This window comes from Rhipicephalus sanguineus, chromosome 1, assembly GCF_013339695.2.
Source record: "Rhipicephalus sanguineus isolate Rsan-2018 chromosome 1, BIME_Rsan_1.4, whole genome shotgun sequence".
Taxonomy (NCBI): Eukaryota; Metazoa; Arthropoda; class Arachnida; order Ixodida; family Ixodidae; genus Rhipicephalus; species Rhipicephalus sanguineus.
In genome coordinates, this window is record NC_051176.1 from 127,668,026 (window position 1) to 127,690,946 (window position 22,921).

General features: G+C 49.3%; 1 protein-coding gene and 1 long non-coding RNA gene across 2 annotated transcripts in view; one reads left to right on the plus strand and one right to left on the minus strand.

Moving 5' to 3' along the window:
* The first annotated feature begins 753 nt into the window (after positions 1 to 753).
* Positions 754 to 1,693, plus strand: LOC125757004 (uncharacterized). The gene is made up of 2 exons (XR_007414991.1): positions 754 to 1,126; positions 1,266 to 1,693. It is a non-coding gene; the product is annotated as an uncharacterized LOC125757004 (long non-coding RNA).
* A 2,365-nt stretch (positions 1,694 to 4,058) lies between these two features.
* LOC119397588 (maternal embryonic leucine zipper kinase) overlaps positions 4,059 to 22,921 on the minus strand; it is a 154,563-nt gene continuing 135,700 nt past the window's right edge. The window contains exon 15 of the mRNA XM_037665016.2: positions 4,059 to 5,863. Within this exon, the coding sequence (XP_037520944.1) occupies positions 5,686 to 5,863 (178 nt within the window). The 3' untranslated portion in view covers positions 4,059 to 5,685. The remainder of the gene's footprint in view (positions 5,864 to 22,921) is intronic.

Genomic DNA, 22,921 nt, shown 5'->3' on the forward strand with positions numbered 1-22,921 from the left:
GGACGTTCTAGTACCTCCTGCATCTAGATGGCATCCCGAACTAAGGATCCCACTCACTGATCTTATTTTCACAGAACATCAAATAAACGTTTTATTATCTCTCTAGATGAATTGAGGAGGTACACACGAGTTACAGGACGGACATACCGAATGACGCCTAATGTACACATTCTACTCGTGGGTCTAAAACCAAGAAAAATACTGAGAATGTTGCCGCTCATTCGTTGGGAGGACACTGAGCTTAGGATTCAAAACTCGGTGGAGACCTAAGCCGAAAATCGCCAAAAATTCGCCATGTCGCCATTCATAATTTTAGGTCGCCACGGGCCTCTCAAATTCGCCAATTTGGCGAAAAGTCGCCACCATTGGCAACCCTGGTCACGGCACCAAGGGCAGCCGACATCGTGTTGGGTCGGGCGTATTTTGCTGAATGTGTGTATGTTGGGATAGGTGTTCGTTTGTACGCGTCCCCATTTCCTCGGCTGCCAGCGCGTAATTTTAGGGTTGGATGGCGCCACTGTCTGTATGGCACGTCTTTGGCTCTCGAGGATATAAAAGCCAAAGGCGTGGGTTATTGCTCTCGGGTCGGTTTGTGTGCGGCTCGGAAAATTAGTCCTCGAGCCAGGTGGTCCTCCCGTTCCTTTCCCTGTACGCCTTCGTGAGCGGAGCACTATTTGATGCCGGGTTCTTCTTGAAGACAGGTTTTTAGTATACTTCGGACGCTCTAGGGGAGGACACCCAACACCTCCTAAAATTCTTCAGGCCTGCGCCCTCCGCCGTGACGTCACCACCGGCCGTCCTACCGGTCCAACACCTTCTGACCGGTCCCGTCATGCATTCCCGAATTCCCTCTCGCTTCAGTGGTGACGGCCGGGCTGCACGTGTGTTTTTCGCGAGTCTGCCGAGCCATTTTCTTTGCGTTGTGTTTGCAGTGAATTTTGCATCCGGAATTTTATTGCACGAAGCTTCTGACATGCCCAACAAGTGTTGTGTGCCGGCATGTTCAAGTAATTACAAGACGGGGAAGAAAGTTCAAGTATTTTCATTCCCCAAGGATGAAGTGCAAAGGAAGAAGTGGCTCAGTGCTATTCCAAGAAAGGATTTCTTCCCGACGGAAAACAACAAGGTAAGAGCAAACTGGATGTCACCATTGCATCACACTGATGGTGAAATCATACTCATTGTAACAGTTCGCGATGCGCTTGTGCAATGTTTAGACGCATTGCGAGGTTCGCTGACACTCTGCGACTGCTGTTGGTATGCAGGTATGCGCATTGCATTTCACCGAGTCATGCCTCGAGAACAAGTCGTCCTACACGGATCCTATGACAGGAAGAGTGCTAGAGGTTTCACTGAAAGTACCGCGCCTGCGTTCAGGATCAGTGCCCACACTGTTCCCAGGATGTCCTTCGTACTTGTCGAAGGATGACCCCTCTCCGAGAGAATGCCCGGAAACGAAAAAAATGCGCCGAGAAGCGGCTGACCTCGCTCGTGCCATCGCAGAATCGGAGGCTACTTATCGCGATGAAGAAGCGAAATGTTGTTTTTCTCCGCTTCTTGAGCTTATGGAATGTTTGAAAAGCGCACCTGTGCCAAATGAGTGGATTGTAATTCACCGCCCAAACTGTTCCCTGTTTTTAAATATTGTCGATGAGAGCATGCCGATGTTGCGGTCGTCTGTTACTGTTTTCAGCGACCTGAGTATCAGTGTATGTTTTCATGGTACCAAATTAAGCCGTATAGGTGATTATGTCGTGCCAGGAAGCATTGGGAATGTGAATGTCCTGTCTGCCATCTTAAGTAAGCTTCAAAGCATCCTCGGTGAAAAATGCTCCTCAGAAGGTCTTTGTGACGTAGTCGTTAGCCTTCTTGAGCAACTTGAACGAGATGCCATTGACAGTAAGAAACGGATCATTCGGTTCTTGCGAGAACAAGTGGCGTTGCTTGGAAAACAGCGGTTGCAGTATTCCTCCGAAAGTATGGTGGTTGCTTGCATACTGCATACCATATCTCCACACGCCTACAAATTTCTGAGGGGATCAGGTTTTTTTGCCATGCCGCATCCCAGTACTTGCCGAAATGTCTGCTCCTCGTTTCACTTGTCACCTGACATCGAGTCAGCGAGTCAAAATTTTCTCAGGTACATAAAACACAGATTTAAACAATTTAAACAAAAACAAAAAACAATTAAACAAAAAACAATATTGCTGAGAATAACTATTCGCGTAACCGCGTACGATATCGCGATACAACTGCTTCACTGCGAGAGGAGTGCCAGAAGCGGCGCGCCCCCGCAGGACCGGTCGGACGGCGAGTGATGACGTAGCTGACGTCATGTCACGTGAGGCGCAGGCCTGAAGAATTTTAGGAGGTGTTGGGACACCCCAGAGAAACAGTCGGCGAGGCAAACTTCTTCCGAAACTGTGAGAACGTGCACAGATTGTCTCTTGCCCTTAACTGTTCGGATGGCTAGTGCTGTGGCTGCCGCTTCTGCCACGGCCGTGCCCTTTGTACGGATCGTAGCCGAAGTGATCGCTTGGTTTTCTCTCATTATTACAGCCATTTCACCTTCGACACCCCAATTATGCGGGGAGGAGACGCATCAAAATGTACGGCAGCATGTTACACCCTAACGCTTAAAGACGAAAGCCTGCTGTACACTCGGTAATGTATCGTTATACAATCGGGGACTAGACTTCTTGCAAGACGCAAGCCGCAGTGTGAGAGAAACGCTTAAATCACCTTGATGTTCTCAGTCGATTGCACTGTTCCTACCCCGAAGCTTTCTGCACTTCACTTGGCGTTGTACTATTTCTGAGGTCGGCCCACCTTTGACCAAGCCACGATCTCACGTGACGACGTCATCATGTGACATCATAATGACGTCACAAATTCATGCGATCTGTGACGCCACGGCATGACGCCATTAACGACGTAGGTCACGTGGGTTCTTGTGCCACATCGTTCGCCAGCTGTGTTTCGTTCAACGAGCAGCGTAACGAGGCATTTAAGGCTTTCGCCTTAATACACAAAGCAAACAGGGAGAACATACACGTGGTCCCAATCCACAAGAACATGCACCCGACGGTTAACGTCGGGAGCAGACGAGCGAGAGCAGACAGAGGACTGGCAAGTGAGGTGCCCGAGAGTAAACTTCCAAGAGCACAATCGAAAGGTACAGAAAGTGAGAGAAAGAGAAGAAATGAACATTTTGCTTGCTGAAAACGCTCTTAGCGCTGCACAGTTCTATAGCATGAATCCATGCAGACTAGCTCAGTTCTCTATTCTAGATCACCCCTCTCCCAGCGACGGCTGTGGCTATGTGTAAAATACACGAATTTGCTCACATCAGTAAATGCAAATCACATGAATATGCTTCCCGAATCAAACTAACTGCGACCGCAAATCCATGTAGTTCCTCCAGCACGCCGTTAAATCAGCGCGCGTTCCCCGCCACCCCGTGACGTCCTGGCAGCAGTGCTGTGACGCCGTTGGAGGAAGTGGGAAAGGGAGTGAAAAGAAGTGAGCGGACAGGAGAGGCCTCGTGCGAGAGATATGTGTCCACCACCTAGCGCCAGGCCGGGTACCTTTCTCCCCGTTAGAAAAACCGGTGGGTGCCCTGTAGGAATCGAACCCGGTACCGCTTCCGTATCGGAGACAGACGCTCTTAACTCTCGACCACCGCTGCGGTGTTGGGCGAGCTCGCGAAGCGAAAAGGGGTCACCGGTGGAGGAGGGAAGTACCGGCGTCTCCGATTGGTCCGCTTCCAGATGCTTATCTTGCGGTGCCTCGTTGATGATTGCGGCGGCTAGCGCTAACTCAGGCTGTTAACGGGGAGTTAACGGATCCCCACCAAATAATCGGCACAGTGATGCCGTGTACGTGCGGGAATGGTTCGACAGCGTTACTACTGCCCCGAAAAGTGTAACACCCGCATAAATCCCTTCTCTCCGGCAGCTACTAGTATAACCAGAGCGATCCAAATTTACTGCCATATTTAGAGCACGCTAGGCATCACACCATTTCATGAAGACGCATGCAACGAAAGAGATTACACAAAAAAGTTTATTCAAATAAAAAAAGAACGCTGGCAGAAAGTTCCTAGAACAAGATTGAGTCTCATATTTTAAGACTAGGATTAATACTCGCACAGTGGCGATAAGAGAAATGAGCGAGGTAAAAACTTAAAAAAAAAATGCATACTGGCTTTCAGTGGCTCAAAGCAGGATAGGAAGGGACGGCCTCAAAAACCAGCTTTAATTCACACCGCGCCTTTCCGCGATACCGTGTCACACACGAAACGTGGCTATAAGGCTAACAATATTAGGCAACGAGTGACACGATTCGCCCTCAAGAGCAATTATCTCGACCCGTCCACGCCACCGCGCATACAAGGCCGCATTAGAAGGCAAGCTACAAAAACAACAGTTTATATATTACAAAGAACGCACCTCTTACTCGGTCAAAACACGCATATACACGGAACCGCATGCATACATACGCATACAGACGTTGATTGACACGAAACGTAGGACAGCACGTGAAATGGCCGTCTTAGAACACTGTACGCTGATAGCATCAATTCACGTCGAAAACATGAACACTGGCGGGCGAATAATAACTCGAGCGGAATCCCCATGCACTAACAGTTCCAACAAAAAATACATATGCTGCTTTGGGGCAGAGGTAGAAATACAATGGGCTCTAAAAAGTATACATGAGAAATAACAAAGTTATCTCTCTTTTTTTTTCTCTCGCAATACATAAATAATAAGCACAAACTAACAATATCTTGCGTCGTGATGACAGATATAACATGTCCGCGGTAAATATTCGATACAGTAAAAAGCCTAAAAAAAGAGTGCTGCAGTTGAAAAAACAGTAAATGTATACATAGAAATATGAGCTTTAAAGCATATCGCTTCACGTATACTTGTAGCATTTAGCCTAGCACGCACCACTAAATGAGAAACTGTGCGAGCAATTTTCTCGTCAGCCGCACTCGCTAAATTACATATTTTGGAATCCATTCGTGACGTGGCACGCTCCTCCCACTGAGCTGTAGGCGAAACTCGGTTTCCCGGTTTAACTGCACACCTGACCACCGATGCACGTAATCATGCACGCAACACAAGTGGCGAACTGCATCTGTCGGTGCAACTATCGAAACACATCTTTAATCAGACAGTCACAGGCAATCGAAACGCAAACTGGAAATATTCAAACGCGACCGAGAAGGCACGAACACTGTCAACTTCTTATTAAGGTAGATATGAGATCACATATGAATATTTTACTTCGTATCTCGTTTGCATGGAATAGAGCATTGGTCCCCTTATGGAAGAAGGATAACAATGGCAGTGAGTTTACGCTCTACCTGCCCCGCCAGGTTGCCGCGATACACCACGCCAGTTGTTGAACCCTCTATATATTGACAGCTCGTTTCGAGCGAAACAGCGAAGAGGTTGTGGTGGATCGGCATGCCGGCTTTCAGCTTTATTTACTAGGAACCAGCCAGGCAAGGCCAGTGCGGCATCTCCACCGAAAGGAAGTGCAGATAGTGTGCAAATGGAGAAAGCCACAAAGGCAAAGCGAGTTGACCAAAAAAAAATCAAAGCCGATGGATGCCAACGAGGGAAGCGTGACGTAGACGGTGGCCCGCAGTAACACGAGACGCGTTTCCGCTCAAGCCGCCCTGATCTTGAGCACTTCCTCGCAGACCCGCTTGTAATGCCAGGCGTCGCCGGTGAGCCGCTTGCGCCGAATGCCCAGCAATTCGGGCTGCTGCACTTGAACCACCTCCAGCTCGAACGTCAGCTGTACCTTGCCCCAGTCGTCACGAACTTTGCCCCGGAGGGTGTACCTGTAACGATAGGGAAAAAACGAGGGTCAGCGTCAGCATTCTAATTTAGGTCATAACTTAGCGCAATGCACTGATTCAAACAAGGATCACTTCTATTATCAACCGGTTAATATCAGGACACCACCCAGCGGTCCGCAGCGAGTTTCAGAAAAATGCGTTCGACGTTTCTTATAAGGAAGATGCAATAATTGAGGTATTTCTAAAAGACCGTTTTTATCACAAGGACATACAATTAATGATGGCTCAATGTACCAATTAAACTAACAACGCAAATAACGCTAATTAATTTTAACTCGAAACAGCAAGACGACTGACACTACGAGAAAGGCCTGAAGCCCGCAATCCGATGAGTTCATAACCGTTTCCATACACGCAAATATGTCGACGCTGCCTTGTTTTTGCAGCAGGAAGTACTTCTGCCAATTTCACCCAGGGAAACGAAACCGCACTCACCAAGCTTTTTCGTTCGCGAGTGCACTTCGAATGCCAATGGATCAGATTTGGTCTTACGAACAATCGTGGAGTAAACGCAAACGGGCGCTGAGTTGCCGAAGAGCGCAACTATAGATGTCACCGGACTATGAGCAGACAACCATACGAGCGGTGCCCCACCCTCGGGCGAGCATGAAGCGAGTGAGCTTACGACTAACGGCTAGGACTACAGCGAGCGAGGTATGCGTAAACGGTCCGTCGCTCATAAGTTAACTATAGGTAATTGCATAATTCAAAAGCTCGGTAACAAAGCTTAATGATGTCAAACTTCCATTTTACCTCTCTTCATAAGGGTACGATTTAGCGGAAGCTTATCCTGCTGGGTTAAATGCGTTTTCGACTGGTTCCAACTGTTCGCGTGAGTGGGATAGACGGACGACCTGCCTTATAGTAACACAGTCGAGGTCACTCGGGGGGCGTCAAGACCCACACCGAACACTATTAGAATAGATAATAGCTCGAGTCGTTCCCCAAAAGTCTGCGAATGGCTGTGCGCAGGGAATGCCGAATGAGCTTTCTTTCTTTTCTTTGGATTTGCAGCAGCAATGCGATTCATTCCCTATAGCGTTAAGGTCTATGTAAAGTGAGGCGTATTTGTGAACGGATTCACAAAGAAGTGAATCCCCTCAAAAGTCCATGAAGAATCTCCACACACACACAAAAAAAAAACGAAAAAAAGAAAAGATACGATAGCTTTTACGATAACACCAACAAAAAGAAAGGAATTCCGTTTTCAGTCTTGGGCTGCAATATTGAGCAAAATCCAGCATGAGAACGCGTACGGCCCCTAAAGAGGGAGAGGGGGGACGAACCCAGCACCTCTATGGCACGCGCCGGCTTTACGCGTTGTGCAGCCTTCCCAGTGCATCGCATGCATGCATGTACTCTTGCAAGTTACCCCATGCCAGCCTATGCTCAGTGTTGCAATAAAAAGGTTTCATCATGTGTTCATGGAAGGGTTCTTCAGGGATTCAAACCTCGATGAAGTGGGCCCAAAAGGTACCGTAACAAGATAGCAAGTTGGGCGAGTTGGTGCGTATTCATATTTGAAGAAAATCAGCGCACAGAAGAAAACGAAGACTAAGAAGAGATGAAACACACACAGCGCTGCAACGAGTGTCTTCAAATATGAAAAGGCACCGGCGTCAACTTCGGTGACGCGGGCACCTTTTCCATGTGCAAGAGTGATCGCGAAAGCCAGCTGTCGAGCGTGAAGCCGCCAGCGATGTCAACAGTTTACGCTGTCAGGACCCGATTTCTATAACCGCCTTCTGCCGTCTACGTTAATGTGAATACGGAACAGTGTTGGTTCTCCTGAGCTGTATGGATCCACAATCCCATAAACAGCCAATTTCGACACGTATACGTGTCCGAGCTAACTAGCACAGAGCTGTCGCACCTATCACGCACTTTTGCTGCTCGTACCAACACTTATACTTCGCGCATCAACTTGTGCGAATGCGTCAGGAATGCGTTTTTCCCGTCAGTACTTAGAATCACACCGGCTGTTAACACAGAAAAGGATAGCAACACGCCAAAAGTTAAAGGAAAAAAGAAAGCAGGAGGCTCATTGAATTCCTCCGTGCGTTGGTCCCATATCGACCAATGTGCGTTACCAACCCTTTGGTTTGGTAAAGCACACCGGGAAAGCATTTGGCGAAACACTTTGGGTTGTTAGAAAGGAGACAGAAAGAGTGGAAGCCACAAACGTAAGTGACACGCGCAGACGTATGGAACGCGAAGGTCAAGCGAGACCTACAGGAGATTGAAGCACAGTCGAAATAAATTGAACTCATGAAATGTAAATTGCATTAAATGCAAGAGAGGATAGAAGCGAACCAACACTCGGTCGCTATATAAGATGTCAACAAACGTGCACTTCACGCGGCACACGATGCATATCCACCGCTCAGTATAGCAAGAAAGCTCGTAAGCTGGACCGCGTCGATATAGGAAAAAAAAAAAAAAACATGAAATAAAAGTTACGCCTGAGGTTTAAAACACATATGCTAGCTGTCAATAACGCAACAGTTGGCAAGTTACCAAGCGGCGACTTAAGCTCGCACGGTGCTTCACAATACACCGTCTAACAACAACATTTATGAGAGACACCTCCGTTTCTCCCCGCGCAACTGCGCCACCGTCGTACCATCCGTTCGTTCAGAAGCAGGCTGATGACCAGCGACGTTTTTTTATCGCTCCTTGTGTTCGCAAAGGCGTAACCGGAAGCCAGCAACACGGACTCTGAACAGACATCATATTCAGTCCCACACACGCAAAGAGCGAAATGAAACCCAAGAACGCAGTTTCAGCGGGAAAAACAAAACAAAGGCTGCACAGACAGGCACTGCTTCTGCGCCACCTTAAACGGCTCACGTGAAGGGCCCAAACCGCAAGCAGGTGCGCGCAGGCGCCAATCCCATTTACCCGCTGGCCAGCCCCTAATCACAGCGACAGGCGGGGGGGCCTCGGCAGCTCGCGCGAAATCGGGCAAGACAGGTGCGCGCACTTCTACGAACAGGTAAAGAAGAAAACCGGGGACTGCATTTAACAAAAGATCCGCGTAATAGGAGAACGCGTTGCCAGCAAAACAGACTTGGCTGAGAGGGAGAAAAGAAAATGCGCTTCATCAAATTCTTCTCAAATTCAAGCGCCCAGGGATGAAGGGTGGAGGAGGGGTTGGGAACGCGCATTAGCGAATCGACTCCATCCAACGCGGCGGCAGATGGAGTCGCACGCAGAAGCCACGCGGCGGCCGTGCGCGTGCCATTATCAAGGCGACACGCTCGAAGAAATACGCCCGCGCCGAGCTCCCAAACCCCCCAACATCCTTGCATCGCAGAAGGCAGCCCAGCCACGCGGCGACGGCGAAGATTTGCTCCAAGAGGGAAACAAGGCTCCGCGTTATCAGCCGTTGCCGCGGGAGGTTTGTTTGGAACCGAGGTATCTCCGCGGCACTGCTGCTGCTGCTAGGCTGGCATATATACGCGCTCTAAAGCGGGCCGGCCCAGTTCGTGCGCAGATTGCCCTTCGCACGGCTCCGCGGTTTCTAGCCTCTCCGATGTTTGCCCTTCCGTTAGGGCCTCCCGAGTAGCGATGTGTGCTGGAACAATCGGGCCACAATCGGGAGCTCGTGCACCCGTCATTCCTTCGCTGCTCAGCAGCGCGAAATTAGCTCCTGGGGATCTGGTGAATCGAGTGAATCGGCAAGGCTTACTTACTCCCCACCACCACCAGTGCCTCGCTCGCGCATTTCCCTTGTTGTGCACACGAGTAAAAACTGTGGCAAAAATGGTGCTTCCACGTTCTTCTCTGACCCAATCGAACTGGCGCGATTCAAACATGGGGTGCTTGCTTCAGCTCTTCAACAAAGTCGCAAACCATGACTTTCCGAGGGAAAGTTGCAAGCCGCATGTCCGCATACTGAAGGTCAACAACGCAGGTCCTCCTGCTCTCTTCGCGACCGCGCCATTCTTTATAGGGTCGCTCCGCACTTGACGTAATAACAGTGAGGAACAGAAAAAGAGCCGCAAGCGTTAAGGGTCCTGCAGGCAAATGTCGGCGTGGTGATTGTCAACAAGCCACCAAATAAAGGTGGATGAAGTAGCCCAAACCGTCGGATGGCCGTCCTCATGTGTGGGGACGCAAAACAGTGCCGCAGAAAGAACCCGGGGTGTCCGACCCATAGAGGCCATTTGCATTTTGCACATGCACCGCTAGACAAGACTGCGTACTGCCGCCACCTCTCCATTCACCCTCCGAGCGCACCAGTCGCATCAGTCGCGCATCACGTGACTCCCCTGCTCACCGATAAATAGGGTCCCCATGCGCGCTCGTTCATCACCGGTACAAGGGCACAGCGACGATTACGGCCCCTAAGGAGAGCACTCTGCAAGCGCTACACTTACTTACCGCTGCGCGATGACATCACTGGAGAGTGCATGCAGCGTACTTCGCAACACGCGGCCAAAGGTGAATAATGCATGCGAACGCACTTTTAAGGCGCTGTTATGAGTCGCAGGCAGTTTTTCTCTTAGTCTCATTTACGGCATTGAAATTGATCCCGTGATCTGTAGCTTCGCTATGACCGTGAGAGTAACGTGTGGAAATATTACTATCCATCCCGTCTACTCTCAAAAATGCGTTTTACGGAATAAACACACCCCACGAACTAAACGAAGGTCGTGAAGAAAGAAAATTGATTTTCATGACTATACCGGGGTTACAAGGTCATCTGGTGTTTGTTGGTAGGTCGGTTGCACCAGTGTAAATTCCTTACCGCTGATGGCCCAAATTTCAATTGATAGCAACGGACATTAGCCTTGAGCACAACGGTACCATGCATCAGTATTCCTTGGCGTCGGCATAAATCACAAGGTATTGCAGAACAGGATAAGGGGAAAAAAGGATAAAAAGAGATATAGAGAACAGAACAACTCTGAAATGGGTGCTCTCTGTACCACCGCGAATGTAGTACAGAATAACATCGACTACAGTCAAACCTTAGACAAGCATGTATATCTTCCCTTACGGAATAGATCGCACTATAGGAACCTTTCTGGGAAAAATGACGCGTTGGGACGGCAATCATTTGGTAAGAGTTCTGGTTAAAAAGAAGAAAAAAAGATAGAGAGGGACGAACGTTAAATCACTTGACTACCTTATATATTAAATGAAGTACACTGACAACGACCGACTAAAGCAATACGAAAAAGAAAACAAACACCGGTCTCAACTATCTTCTGGAATGGCCTAAAGGAAGTGCTCAGCTGCCGCTGCCTTCGGCTACCGGTGGTCTATAGACTCGTGTCGCTGAAAGTGACAGCGCAGCCTGTCACGGGTGAGTTCGCCACCGCGAGCGAGCGACAGCCGAAGAGTGCGCTTCTCAAGGAGAGAATCTCGGTCGGGCGTCTGCACATGTACCTGAACACAAAGTCCCGTGTAAAGGCGATAGACATACATGCACGCGAACGTATTGCACCGGTCCCGAGCACGCGCACCAAACACCGGAGGAGCAGCGCGCGGGTACACACAACTTGGCCTCTCGACGTAAGGCCGTGCCGCGATTTCTGAGACAATGGGCGCGCGCCGGTGTCTTTTTTTTTCTGTTTTTCCTCACGCGCGACGCGGCGCGGTCGGCGGCGGCGCTCCCGAAAAGCCAGGGGGCGGAAATCATTTGCCTCGGAGCCCGGGTGTCGGGATCCAGGTAACGCTACATCCGTCAGGCGCGACTCTGATCGATGCAGCGTCGCGCTCAGAGACAGCTCCTCCGAAGCGGGACGCGCGCACCGCCGTCGTTACGGGAAAGGAAGTGGGGGGCTACTTCACCCACCGTCCCTTTCTTCTTCGGCTCCCATTTGAGGAAAAAAAGCGTTTCATTTATAACACCTGCGGCTGCTCGGTTCCTATACCTTTTGTTCCGTTCTCCCGCATCGTCGTCGTCAAAGGCTGCGCTACCATTTTATGCAGCGCCACCGCCGCTCGGTGAAGCCCGTATACAATGAACGCGAAGCAGTAACAGCAGCAAGTCGGTGTCGCGCGACCTGGAAATCATTCTACAGAAGGACTGAAGAGAACAGTGGCAGCAGGTAAACATGCAGGGGGCAACGCTTTCGGAAGAGACACGAGGCTGCAGAAACGGATGATCCTGCATCCCGGCTCCGCAGTCGCTTCGGAGCCCTTGTTTCGCTTTTAGCCTCGACTGAAGCATCACTTATCGTCCCCATCTCTGCTTATAAAAGGGATGCGTGGGATCTTTAGAAGCACTGAAATGATGCAAGCCGTCGTAAGCGACACATGTAAAAGCAATGCCAATGAAGTAAGAATGCAGAAGTTAAAAGGCCCGAGTGTGACGGACAGAGAAAAGTTCACGCAAAATGTGCACGACAGATAAAATAATAATAAAAGATAACTAAAAACGAAAAGAACAGAGCATAATACCAAGGTAAATATAGTGTTTGGCGAGGGGCACCCGCCTCCTCGCTAAAATTGTTCTACGTGTCGTTTTGACCGCGGGCGCGATCCGCCAGAGCCTAGCCATATACAACGTCACTGTAGAGGTGCAACGGAAAGGAAAACACTGCGCTAGTATATGGCGATGTCCCAGTGCACCGATTAGCACCCGACACAAGCGCACCAGAAGAAATTTCGACGAGTCACTTTAGGAGCCACGTTCTCGCGAATTTCAACGACTTGACCATGCACACAAGCGATGAAGAAAGCATGACATCTGACTGCGCGCTATAGTTGCCAATATTTTAGCATTTTCCTTTTCGACCGCCGACATCACTACGTGAAATCACCGTCGGTGTATGCGGTGCCGCCTCACCGTAACCTCTCGCCGATAATTCTTAGAACAGTGACCAAGACACTTCTTTAAGACGGCGACATAATCCGCAGATTGAGGCTGGTGTCTAAGCATACAGGTCCGAAACATTACCAGCGACCACATTCGTGTAGTACAAATATCACTTTCGTAGACTTAGGCAGTCTGTAAGGGAAGTAATTTTCTCGGGGAAGTAAGAAATGACCGACAGACATTCTAAGCAGATGTCATGAACACAAAGGACGAAAGAATCAACACTACAGCAAGCGTTCTGTTACACGAACAGCGGTAATGAAGGCAGGAAAAAAAAAAAAGGAAAGAAAAGCAGTAATAAAAAATAAGTATAATAATGAGCTCCGCAGTAGACGCCGAAGCGAAGTAATGGTGAAGAGCAGAGAAGAGCTTGCGGGTTCGATCCCCGCCTCGGCAGTCGCATTTCGATAGCGGCAAAATGCAAAAAACGCCCGTGTATATTTAGGTGCGCGCTAAGGAAACCGATCCAGTCGATATCAGGAGTCGCCCAATAAATGTAACAGGAGCAGAACTAAAAAGATTAGCGCAGCTTGCACCAAGTCGCGCAAGGTTCTAGCTTGTCTACGCTTTTACCCTCTCACCTCTCTTTCCCACCCCCTGCTATACTATACTGTGCATGGCTACGCTGGCTCTTTTTCTTTCTATCTTTTTTTTTGCGTGTCTGCGTCTTCAAATCAATTTCTCTGTCTCTCTACCTCTCTGTAGTCGTTCTCTCGCCTTCTATCATTTTCTCTCTTCCTACCCTTTCTTTTTATCTGTTTCTCTTTCGTCTCTCTCTCTCTTTACTCGTTCTCCCCTCCTCACCCTCAATTCCCTTTACCACCACCGTGCTATACTAATGTGCTGCTAGCGTGCCTGGATAGCCGAGTGGTTAGGACGCTCGCCTTCGGATCCGATCGTGGGTGTGCGGGTTCGAATCCCGCCTCACCAAGAAATTTTTTTTCGCCAAGAATTTCTCTCTTTCTTTCTCCCTCTCTGTGCTCGTTCTCTCGCCCATCAGAGTTATCGCACTACACGCCGGTAAAATCGGCGCACGTGTTCTGGGAGCGAAGCAGAAGAGGAAGAAGAGGACGACGATGAAGAAGAGGACGAAAAGAGCGCGAGCCAGTTCATCATGATGATAACTTTCTATCTACGAAACAGCAAACCTCGACCATGACAACTCTGCTGTAAAACGAATAACAGAAGAAAAAAGAAGCATGCAGGATACAAAAAAAAAAAAAAGAGGCAGTAGCACTATGAAAAGAAGTGTAACGGCATCGGTGTACTTTTGGTGACAGTAGTAGTAGAGGATGCAATAGTAATAAAGGGGAGGATAGAAGTACCCCCTGCCTTCAACGCTCGGGTTTTTCCATTATATCCCTCGCTATCAGGACCAATAGAGCGTACACACCACTTTTTTTTTTTTTCGCTCTCTCATCCTGTATACGCACCGCAATCACGCCGAAGAAACAGGACTGACGCGAAACTGCAATACGTCGCTGCACTAAGCCGAGTTGTAAAAACTCAACGGTTCAAGTAATGTATACGATTAGAACTCTACCGATTCTAGAGGTTAAAAAAAAATAAAACTCTCAGGGTGGCGCCAAGCGTAAATTTCGATTTAAAGCGTTATCAAGGCAGAACGAGAAGGAAACGGAAGAAAAAAGGAGATGAAAAAAAGAAAGAAAACGATTCGGAACAGAATGAGACTAGCGAGTTATATATACCTGCGATTTCGGGAGATTCGCGGCGGAGAAACTTCACAGCGCTGCCAAGTGGTTCCTCGCGGCAAAGGCCAGTGTGTGCGGCGTTTACGACCCAGTTGGCACGCCGGCGTCAACGAAAACTTCGCCAAGAGACACCCGAGCGCGAGAGGCGAACAAATAAAATCAAATATAAGAGGACGACGAAAACAAAGCAAAGTAAGCTTGGCCCGAAACTCGATTCCCGATTGTTCCCGTTCTCGGCGCTTTTTACGACCAAGCTAAGAAAGCGGCACAGGAGCGACCACGCACAAACGACCGCTCGACGCTTATGAGAGAACAAGGGGGAGGGTGAGACGCTGGCCACAATATCGTCACACACCCACGCAATACCGTGTCGCGGTGTATTTCGTCGATACGGCGTATAACAGCATTGGAGGGGCACCCGATGAAATTCAATTGACAGAGAAAAAAAGTGCCCCGGAAAACAACACGACTTAGCGTATAACCCATGGTATAGCACATATACGAGCACCGCGCTACGCGCGCCCGGCATTTCAATCAGCAAGTGTAAACCTAAAGGCCCATGCAGCCCTGAAAGCCTGTCCGTACACAATGGTATACTATGAAAGTGAAGTTGAGCCCCAGAAGTTACATGAGCGCGGCGTCGTTGAAAAGCAGAATGTAAAGGAACAGCAGTGCTGCCATGAGCAGTCTTCTCGCCGATGCAGAAGGGGAAGAAAAAAACTAAATGTCTGCAGTCTGTTTTATGACATCGAGACGATATAATCGACGCGGGTTGCCTTGTCACCGCTTTCACATAACGTTTTTCACTGTGGTGCTACCATTACGGATTAAACTTTAGTTTATATACATGTAACATGAACAAAGTAAGATTTATATGCATGTAACATGAACCAAGTTAAACTTAGAGAGACGATTCATATTTTTGGTACACTGAACACACTCCTCTCTACAAGATAACAGTCTTCTTACATAGTCAAATGTGTAGGTCTAGACATTATCCTTATGCTTTTTTTGTATCGTACTTGCGAAGTGAAAGAGGCAGCGGCCTCCCACAGGGGATTCCAGCCTTGAGCCTCTATCGCCTCGGCAAGACTCGAAATAAATTGATGAGTGAGAGACAGCGCGTGCACTTATGCCCAAGCAAGTTATGTGTATAGGCCTAACCCGGTTCGCTTCAAATCGAGACATACGTTGAGTGCGCGTGAGGTAAAGTTCCAATATGTGGCGCGTAATGACCGATTCTCGTAGGTCTTAGCCGCAATATAGTAGTGGTATACGGTGAAGCATCGTAAAATATTGTGGCGACACAATTGTGGAAAGGGACCATTGTCACCGGGCATAGTACGTGTTCCTCAACACACACACATTATATATATAGACAGAGAGAGAATGCCGATGTAGCTCACTACGAAGCTTTAAACTAGCAAATCCCGACTTCATGATTTATTGGTAATTAGGCACCTTATCAGAGTGCAACAAGGTGTCACAAACATTGGAAGAACAGTCTACGGGGGATTTTCACGTTCGCAAGCGAAAGGCGCACTACATCGCGTGTCGCTTTGGTTCAACGCCGCTGCCTACAGCGGAAACAAACTATACAGGCCTCCGCGCACGAAATAGCGTTTTCTCGCGAAATCAAAAGGTATGAGCAGAAACGAAACACCGGCGCCGTGCACTTCCGAATGCCGAACTGCGTATCCATATATACATGACGAGCGCGCATACGTCGTTACCGTACAGGCTCGCATAGCGGAATGCAGTGCAGTCTTTTCCACACAGCCGCTTTTGCGCAACAGGAAAAGAGGTAAAAAAGAGCGTACTCTTTCTGGGCTCGTCAGAGGAGCGCGCATATCTACCAATGGCGCGAGTCGGGACCGGGGCAATGGAGGAGGAGACCGGGCCGCCGATTGGCTGCACGCGCACAGTTTCCTCACAGCAGCTGCAACAAAGACTCGCAGAAGCTTGCACAGGCGCCAGAAAGGGGGGAGGGGGTGGAAACAACGGGCTGATATTGATTGCGACCCGCCGCCAACGTGCGTACACACGCATCTCCCACACTCTTCACCCTTTAGCCGCATATACGCACGCGCGCGGAGCCAGAATCCATAAATCACAACGGTTGCTGCAGAGACGAGCGCCACGAGGGAGGCGATGGCTGAAATTAAGAGGAAGGGAAGGATGAGGGACCGACAGCGGAGGGACAGGAAAGAAACACGCCCGGTCAGTCAGCCTAGACATACACTACGATACACACACTCTCGCATGTGCCTGCGCACGTAACCCGATAGTGTGCGCGTACGGCTTCCCAGCGCGAAACACGACAGGCGCGTGTTTAATGACGGGATGAATCGGAGGAGTTACTATGTAGCTGCCACGCGGAGGTGACGATACTTGCGTACACGCTTCACGTTGGTTAGTTAAAGATCATCGAGTAGGCTATTAATAAAAAACAACCGTGTCGAATATTAATGAGCACTAACAGACAGTGATGCCAAGGAAAGTATAGGGGATGTCTTTAGTAGTAAATGTAAGGTAAATGTGAAGAAAGAAAAGTGGACGAAAAGATAGCTTGCCGCGGCCAGGGACCGAACCTGCGACCTTCGAATAACGCGTCCGATGCTCTACCAACTGAGCTACGTGACGCCAACAGGCAGAAAAAAAGAGTGTTCCACACTCCCCGTCATGGCTACTGGCGGCGCTGACTGACGATCCCACGTTTAAAATGTACTACATATATACCCTATAAAGTGGACGGGGGGATGGCCGCCGCGGTAGCTCAGTTGGTAGAGCATCGGACGCGTTATTAGAAGGTCGCAGGTTCGGTCCCTGCTCGCGGCAAGCTATCCACTTTTCTTTCTTCACACTTACCTTACATTTACTACTAAAGACATCCCCTATACTTTCCTTGGCATCATTGTCTGTTAGTGCTCATTATTATTGTGTATAACAAAGAAAAGCGAGTGCTTAAAATTAACCGTGTCGAAGCGATTAGAGTTCCGACTGTTGCCTATTTTCCTTAACATTAGACAATTGTTATTTTTTTTTGCAGAGTCTGAGTTTTTTTATCAGTAAGTTTTTATTTCTTCAACTATATCTTTTTTTCGAGCTTTGCGACGTCTAACGTGCATGCGCCATTCGCCCAGAGGCAAAATGAAACAAACAAAACATAGGGGTAAATGTAGGGGGGGAGAGGGGTGTTCAACTGCGCTCCGTAAACAATAAATTATTGCTGCACTTCACCCAACACGAATACTTCAGGTACAGTCAACCACAGAAGTTTACGGACCACGCGAGCCAGTGCCACGCTGCCTCTCCGCGCCACCTAGCGGTGCGCCATCTACCGTCAAACGCAGCGCTGGGCCAGAAACGGTTCGTGTTATTAGAGTATTTTAGTTTGACGTTTTTACGCTCCGCTCAGCAGCTAAGCGGAGCGGGGGTGCGAGTGCGCATGCGTCCTCCGCTTAGCCGTAATCGGGCTAGCGGAGCCAGTTTTCTGAGGAAGATTGCGACTGATAACAGTTATGCTGAAAGACTGCTCTCGAGACAGTAACACGAAGCCGCGGCTGCCGTAGAGCGCGTCGTGTTAAAACGTGAAAGGTGGAAAATATTCGTCCACACTGAGAAAATCGCCAGGCCGTCGATTAAGGGATGGATGTGTCTTGGGCGTATAGTGCTGCTGTCGATCGCCGCTTACGTAGCGGAAATGTCGCGAAGAGGCTACAGGCCACGCGCTCGCGTGATCCGTAAACGTTTGTGATTGAATGTACATGGCTCCCCCTTTGTAATCCGCAGTTTTCTGAAATAACCGGAGTCAATTACTGTCGTATAACAATACAAGAAACGCCAATTACCGCATCCTACGAGTCCAGTACTGAGAGAATACCGACATTTCTCTTCACAAGTTGCGGCGAAGCACGCGCTTCATGGTTACCTATCTCACGCATGCGAATATAGAAAGGCTTGACTGCCCGATTAAATCAGAAACACGTTTAATTTTCGTTCGCGTGAAAAGTATCCCAAGCAAAAGGGCGTATGCCGCCATCTACCCTGAACCGTGATGTCCAGCTTCTCAATGCAACCAGCCTCAGTGGATCAAGCAGTTTCTATATATGCGGCGCTCTACAAGAAGTCGAGGGTTCGATTCTCGGCCGCAGCAGCTGCACGCCAATAAAGGCGCGTCACGAAAACGCTTTGGGAGCACGTTAAAGAGTGCTGCTGCTTTGGGGCACAGAAGCTCCACGAATCCGAGAACGGCAGACATTGTCCTTGTTATGGCGCAGATTATCAGAAAGCTCAGTCGCTATAAGCAGTGATGCTACCGAGGACTTCTGATATGGAGCAATTTTTGGAGCAGGAAAATTTTCATTTTGGAGCAGTTTGGAGCAGCAAAAAATTCCATATTGAAGCACTCTGGAGCAGCTAATTTCACATCCTGAAGTGCACTAGAGAAGCAAGTTGCATTTACATTCAAGCACCTGAATAACTATTGTGGGGCTCTTATGAAGAGCTACGAATATTTCGATTCATTGCAAATCTTATGGAGAAGATCACCTCAGGAGCACTCCTTATTTCACTCGCTAATGCAAAAATAAGGGCGTCATGCAGTTAAGCGTTCTGGAATAACCTCTTCAGCGATTACTTTCGACATTATAGCAAATAAACAGAATACTGGATCAATAAAATTGTACTTTATGAAATAACACTCTAAGTACATCTATGTGGTTAGTAGACAAACGCCGCGACGTACAACAGTGCCTCAATGCCAAATAGTCCCAATGTCCCTATTGCATTCCTCTGTGACGACTCCAAGGAGAAAGCCAGGAACTTTTTCTTCTCGATCGACTGCATTGCTGGGCGCAACATGACGTCACTTAGCTAGCCTCAAAAAGCCAACCTCCTCCGACACTCCCTTCCCTCTTTCTGAGGCCTTTCTGTGCTGAAGCAAGACCATTCTCACAGTGCTTCCAGACTATCGTTTGTGGATGCGCCGGGTTGCCTGGAAGATGGAGATCCGCTTCAAGTCGAGCTTCCGCGAAAGTGTCCGAGAGTGCGTTCAACGGGACACTACATGATATAACGAACTTGGTTTTCCTTTTACAGCGAAGCTGTACCTGACTAGAACATTCCGTTTGTACGTCGAAAACACCCTAGTGCCCTCTAGGGAGCAGTGCAAAAAATAACTACTACTGTATGTTAACAGCCTGGCTGTCAACAACCTGGCCTTACATACCAAACTGGCCTCCACCATGTTACCTCTGTGCTGAGCGCTAAACAGCTTTGCTGGTCATCCACCTCACAAAGTGGAATTGCTCCTCAACTTTTACTTTTATTGCGATAGCAATTATATGGACACTCTCGTCGGGTTTTTGCCGTCGCCGTCCCTTTCCGTATAAAGTCCAAATTGATAACATCACCCCGCGCATTGTATGTTCTACCCGCAAGTAAAAGCTCGCGAGCGCTGGCGACGAACGAGGCTGAAGCGGAGATGAAACGAGCCGACCGCGTTTCTGTCGCGCGGAGGGCGCATGCGTTAACATCACCCCACATGCCAGGCCTGCCGTCGATTGTTTATCAAACAGACAGAGGATGCGCCCCGCCCGTCTTTCGTAAGGAGCATGAAGGGACGCCAAGGAAGGGGGGGGGGGGGCTGCGTCGATCAAAGGGCGCAGTCGGGGCGCCAGCTATCAAGAGGCATCAGGAGAAGGCTCGTAAAGTTGCTGTGCTCTCAATGCTTACTTCGCGTTTAGAGAACTGACATCATGAATCCCATTCGGTCCCTGGAGCGACCATATCCCCTCAAACCAGCGTTTTGTTGAGCTACGCGAGATCGGGTCCAAAAGAGTTAGCTGCTAGCCTTACTTCGTACGCCCCGCCACGGTGGTCTGGTTATGGCACTCGATTGCGGACCCGAAGATCGCGCGATCGAATCCCGGCCGCGGCGGCTGCATTTTCGATGGAGGCAAAAATGTCTGAGGCCCGTGTACTTAGATTTAGGAGCACGTTAAAGAACCCCAGGTGGTCGAAATTTCCGGAGCCCTCCACTACGGCGTCCTTCATAATCATATAGTGGTTTTGGGACGTTAAACCCCAGATATTATTATTACTAGCCTTACTTCGTATAACAATACAATTTGGTGGTATCGCATTCATTGCTTCGCCCTCAAGCGAAAGTGATTTTTTTTTAAACCGGCAGCCATTGACATTGGAAAGCGAGGGGCTGACGTGTAACATGGCGTCGCCGCTTCAGAGTGGGCCTTCCGACGTCAGGGCCGTCAGCGACGAGCCCGCTATACTGACAGCTGCGCATATTAAAATCGAATTGCGGCTGCTCTGACCAGGGTGCATGCTCTTATTAATGAGGACATTTTTAAAAAAGCAAGCAAAAAATCGAATTGGGACCTTAGCACTCACGAGTTCGAAAGGGCAGGGCCTTTAGGTTGTAGTTTTAGCAAGAGCGATTACAAACCCGGATGTGCTGGTGGAAGGAATTGCGAAAAAGCGCTTCTGAATGAAGATCCATGGATAAAGTATATTTGAGGAAAAGTGTGAACGCGTTCCCACCATCACGTGCTCTTCCATGAACGCGAAGCACAGAAAATTCTATATTGTTCCATATATCTATTGCTAGCGTTCCCAGATTTCATTCCCCGATGTCCAGAAACAGAAGTGACAGAAGCTTTAGCGGCACGTGTGCAGTTATTAGTGCAGAATGCTTTAATTACGTGTCGCGCGACGCTTGAAACGAGCGATCAGCAGCGTTTCTGGTACACACGACGTCCGCCAATGAATCGCCACCACACTATCTCGCTACCGATTGGCCTTGACGTCACGAGCTTCTGCGGAGAGCGCGTCTTGCCGTCGAGCCGACTTGCACAACAGAAGGTGCGCGGCCTGCGTCAGCATCGTGCACGGCATCGTGACTTACTCGGGACGCACCCGCTAGCGCTGTTTATTCAGCGGAATAATTCTTGGTCCGTGGTTGTGTCTTCGACGTCCCCGAGATCAAGCTGCACATGTTTTGACGCGCCGGCAGTGCGATTGCCGGTGATAGAGGCCCCGAAACACTGGCGCAGTTTGGCGCAACTTCCGTGGATATTATCAGGATGGCGCAGTAAATCCAATTTGGCGCGCTTTGGCGCAAGAGTGGAATCACTGTATAAGGCTTCTGTAATTAAGTCTTGCCTCCTTAAAAACGACTCTCTCGGCAACCTTGAGAGCGCGGAAATGCACGGATTGGTTCAGTGTAAGAGGGCTATACTGAAAAAGTAAATGCAGTCTGCAATCAACATACACACTCGCAGAAATACTAGTACAACCCACTTCCATAAAAGAGCGTACTTTTCAAGCGTACCGCGAGCTACACGAGAGTACCACGGCCGCGCAGTGGACCCGATTCATGCAACTTCATCGATATGGAGCGCTAAGAAATAATAAACACCAGTGTATGCGCGCATCCAAAGATTCAGTGCGACGATTTCGACATTTTCTCGAGCCCCAACTTCTACATCTTCACGTCAGTACAGCCACGTGCCGCAGACAGAAATAGAACAATGACAAAGACGGCGCACACAACTGACGTACTCTAAAGCTTCACAAGCTCTCCGAGCGGCGACCCGCACGGCGAAAAAAAAAAGACAAAAGAAATCGAGGCACACGGAGGCAGCAGGCGTGAAGGCGAACACGACTTTGAACATATGTCCAAATATTTCGATCCGGGCTGCTGGTCACTGGAGATTCCTTGATGCCACATCACCGTGCTTCACATTACGGAGAACAGGAGGCGGACAGAGTGTTCCGAGAAAAAGAGTCTAAGCGCGCCGCTTTCCAATATGAGAACGAATTTGAAAAGTATTCCCGTAGGAACACGAACAAAACGGGAATCCCGAAGCAGACACTGAGGAACAGAAAAAAAAAAGCGAGATAAAAGGAAGCGAGATAAAAAAAAAGAGCATACGTGACAGGCGAACAGGAAGCGCTAAGGAATCTCGGCGACAACAACCAAACCGACAATTGTCTCGCTGGGAGTCCGTGGATCAAAAGGTTCCGACACGCGCATTCCGAAGCAGCTGGCACACGCTCTATAAGCGGGGGAGGCGGTGGGGAAGCAGCGGTGAGGGGGGTGGGAAGTGTCGCAGCCGATCCCCCCCCCCCCCCCCCCCAAAGCCTGACAACGAGACGGACGACGTAGCGAATAGGCACAGATCGGGGCGAGCACCCCCCCCCCCTCCCCGACGTTCGTCGCCGCCGCCTCTGAATATACATCGCCGCTAAGACAACGGCACGCCATTGGCCAACGTACGATGTGCCCAATAAAAACGGTGAACGGAAGGAAGCACAAGGACGGAGGTGGTATATAGCAGTAGGACTCCGCTCCCGAATAATAGGCATTCGTGCGGTCCAGACCGCCGAGTAGCGCCTGCCGCCACACGCACGCACGCACGAGGCAGGACTGGTAAGTACCTGGCTGAACGCAATGTCATGTGGGCCGCCGCCGCG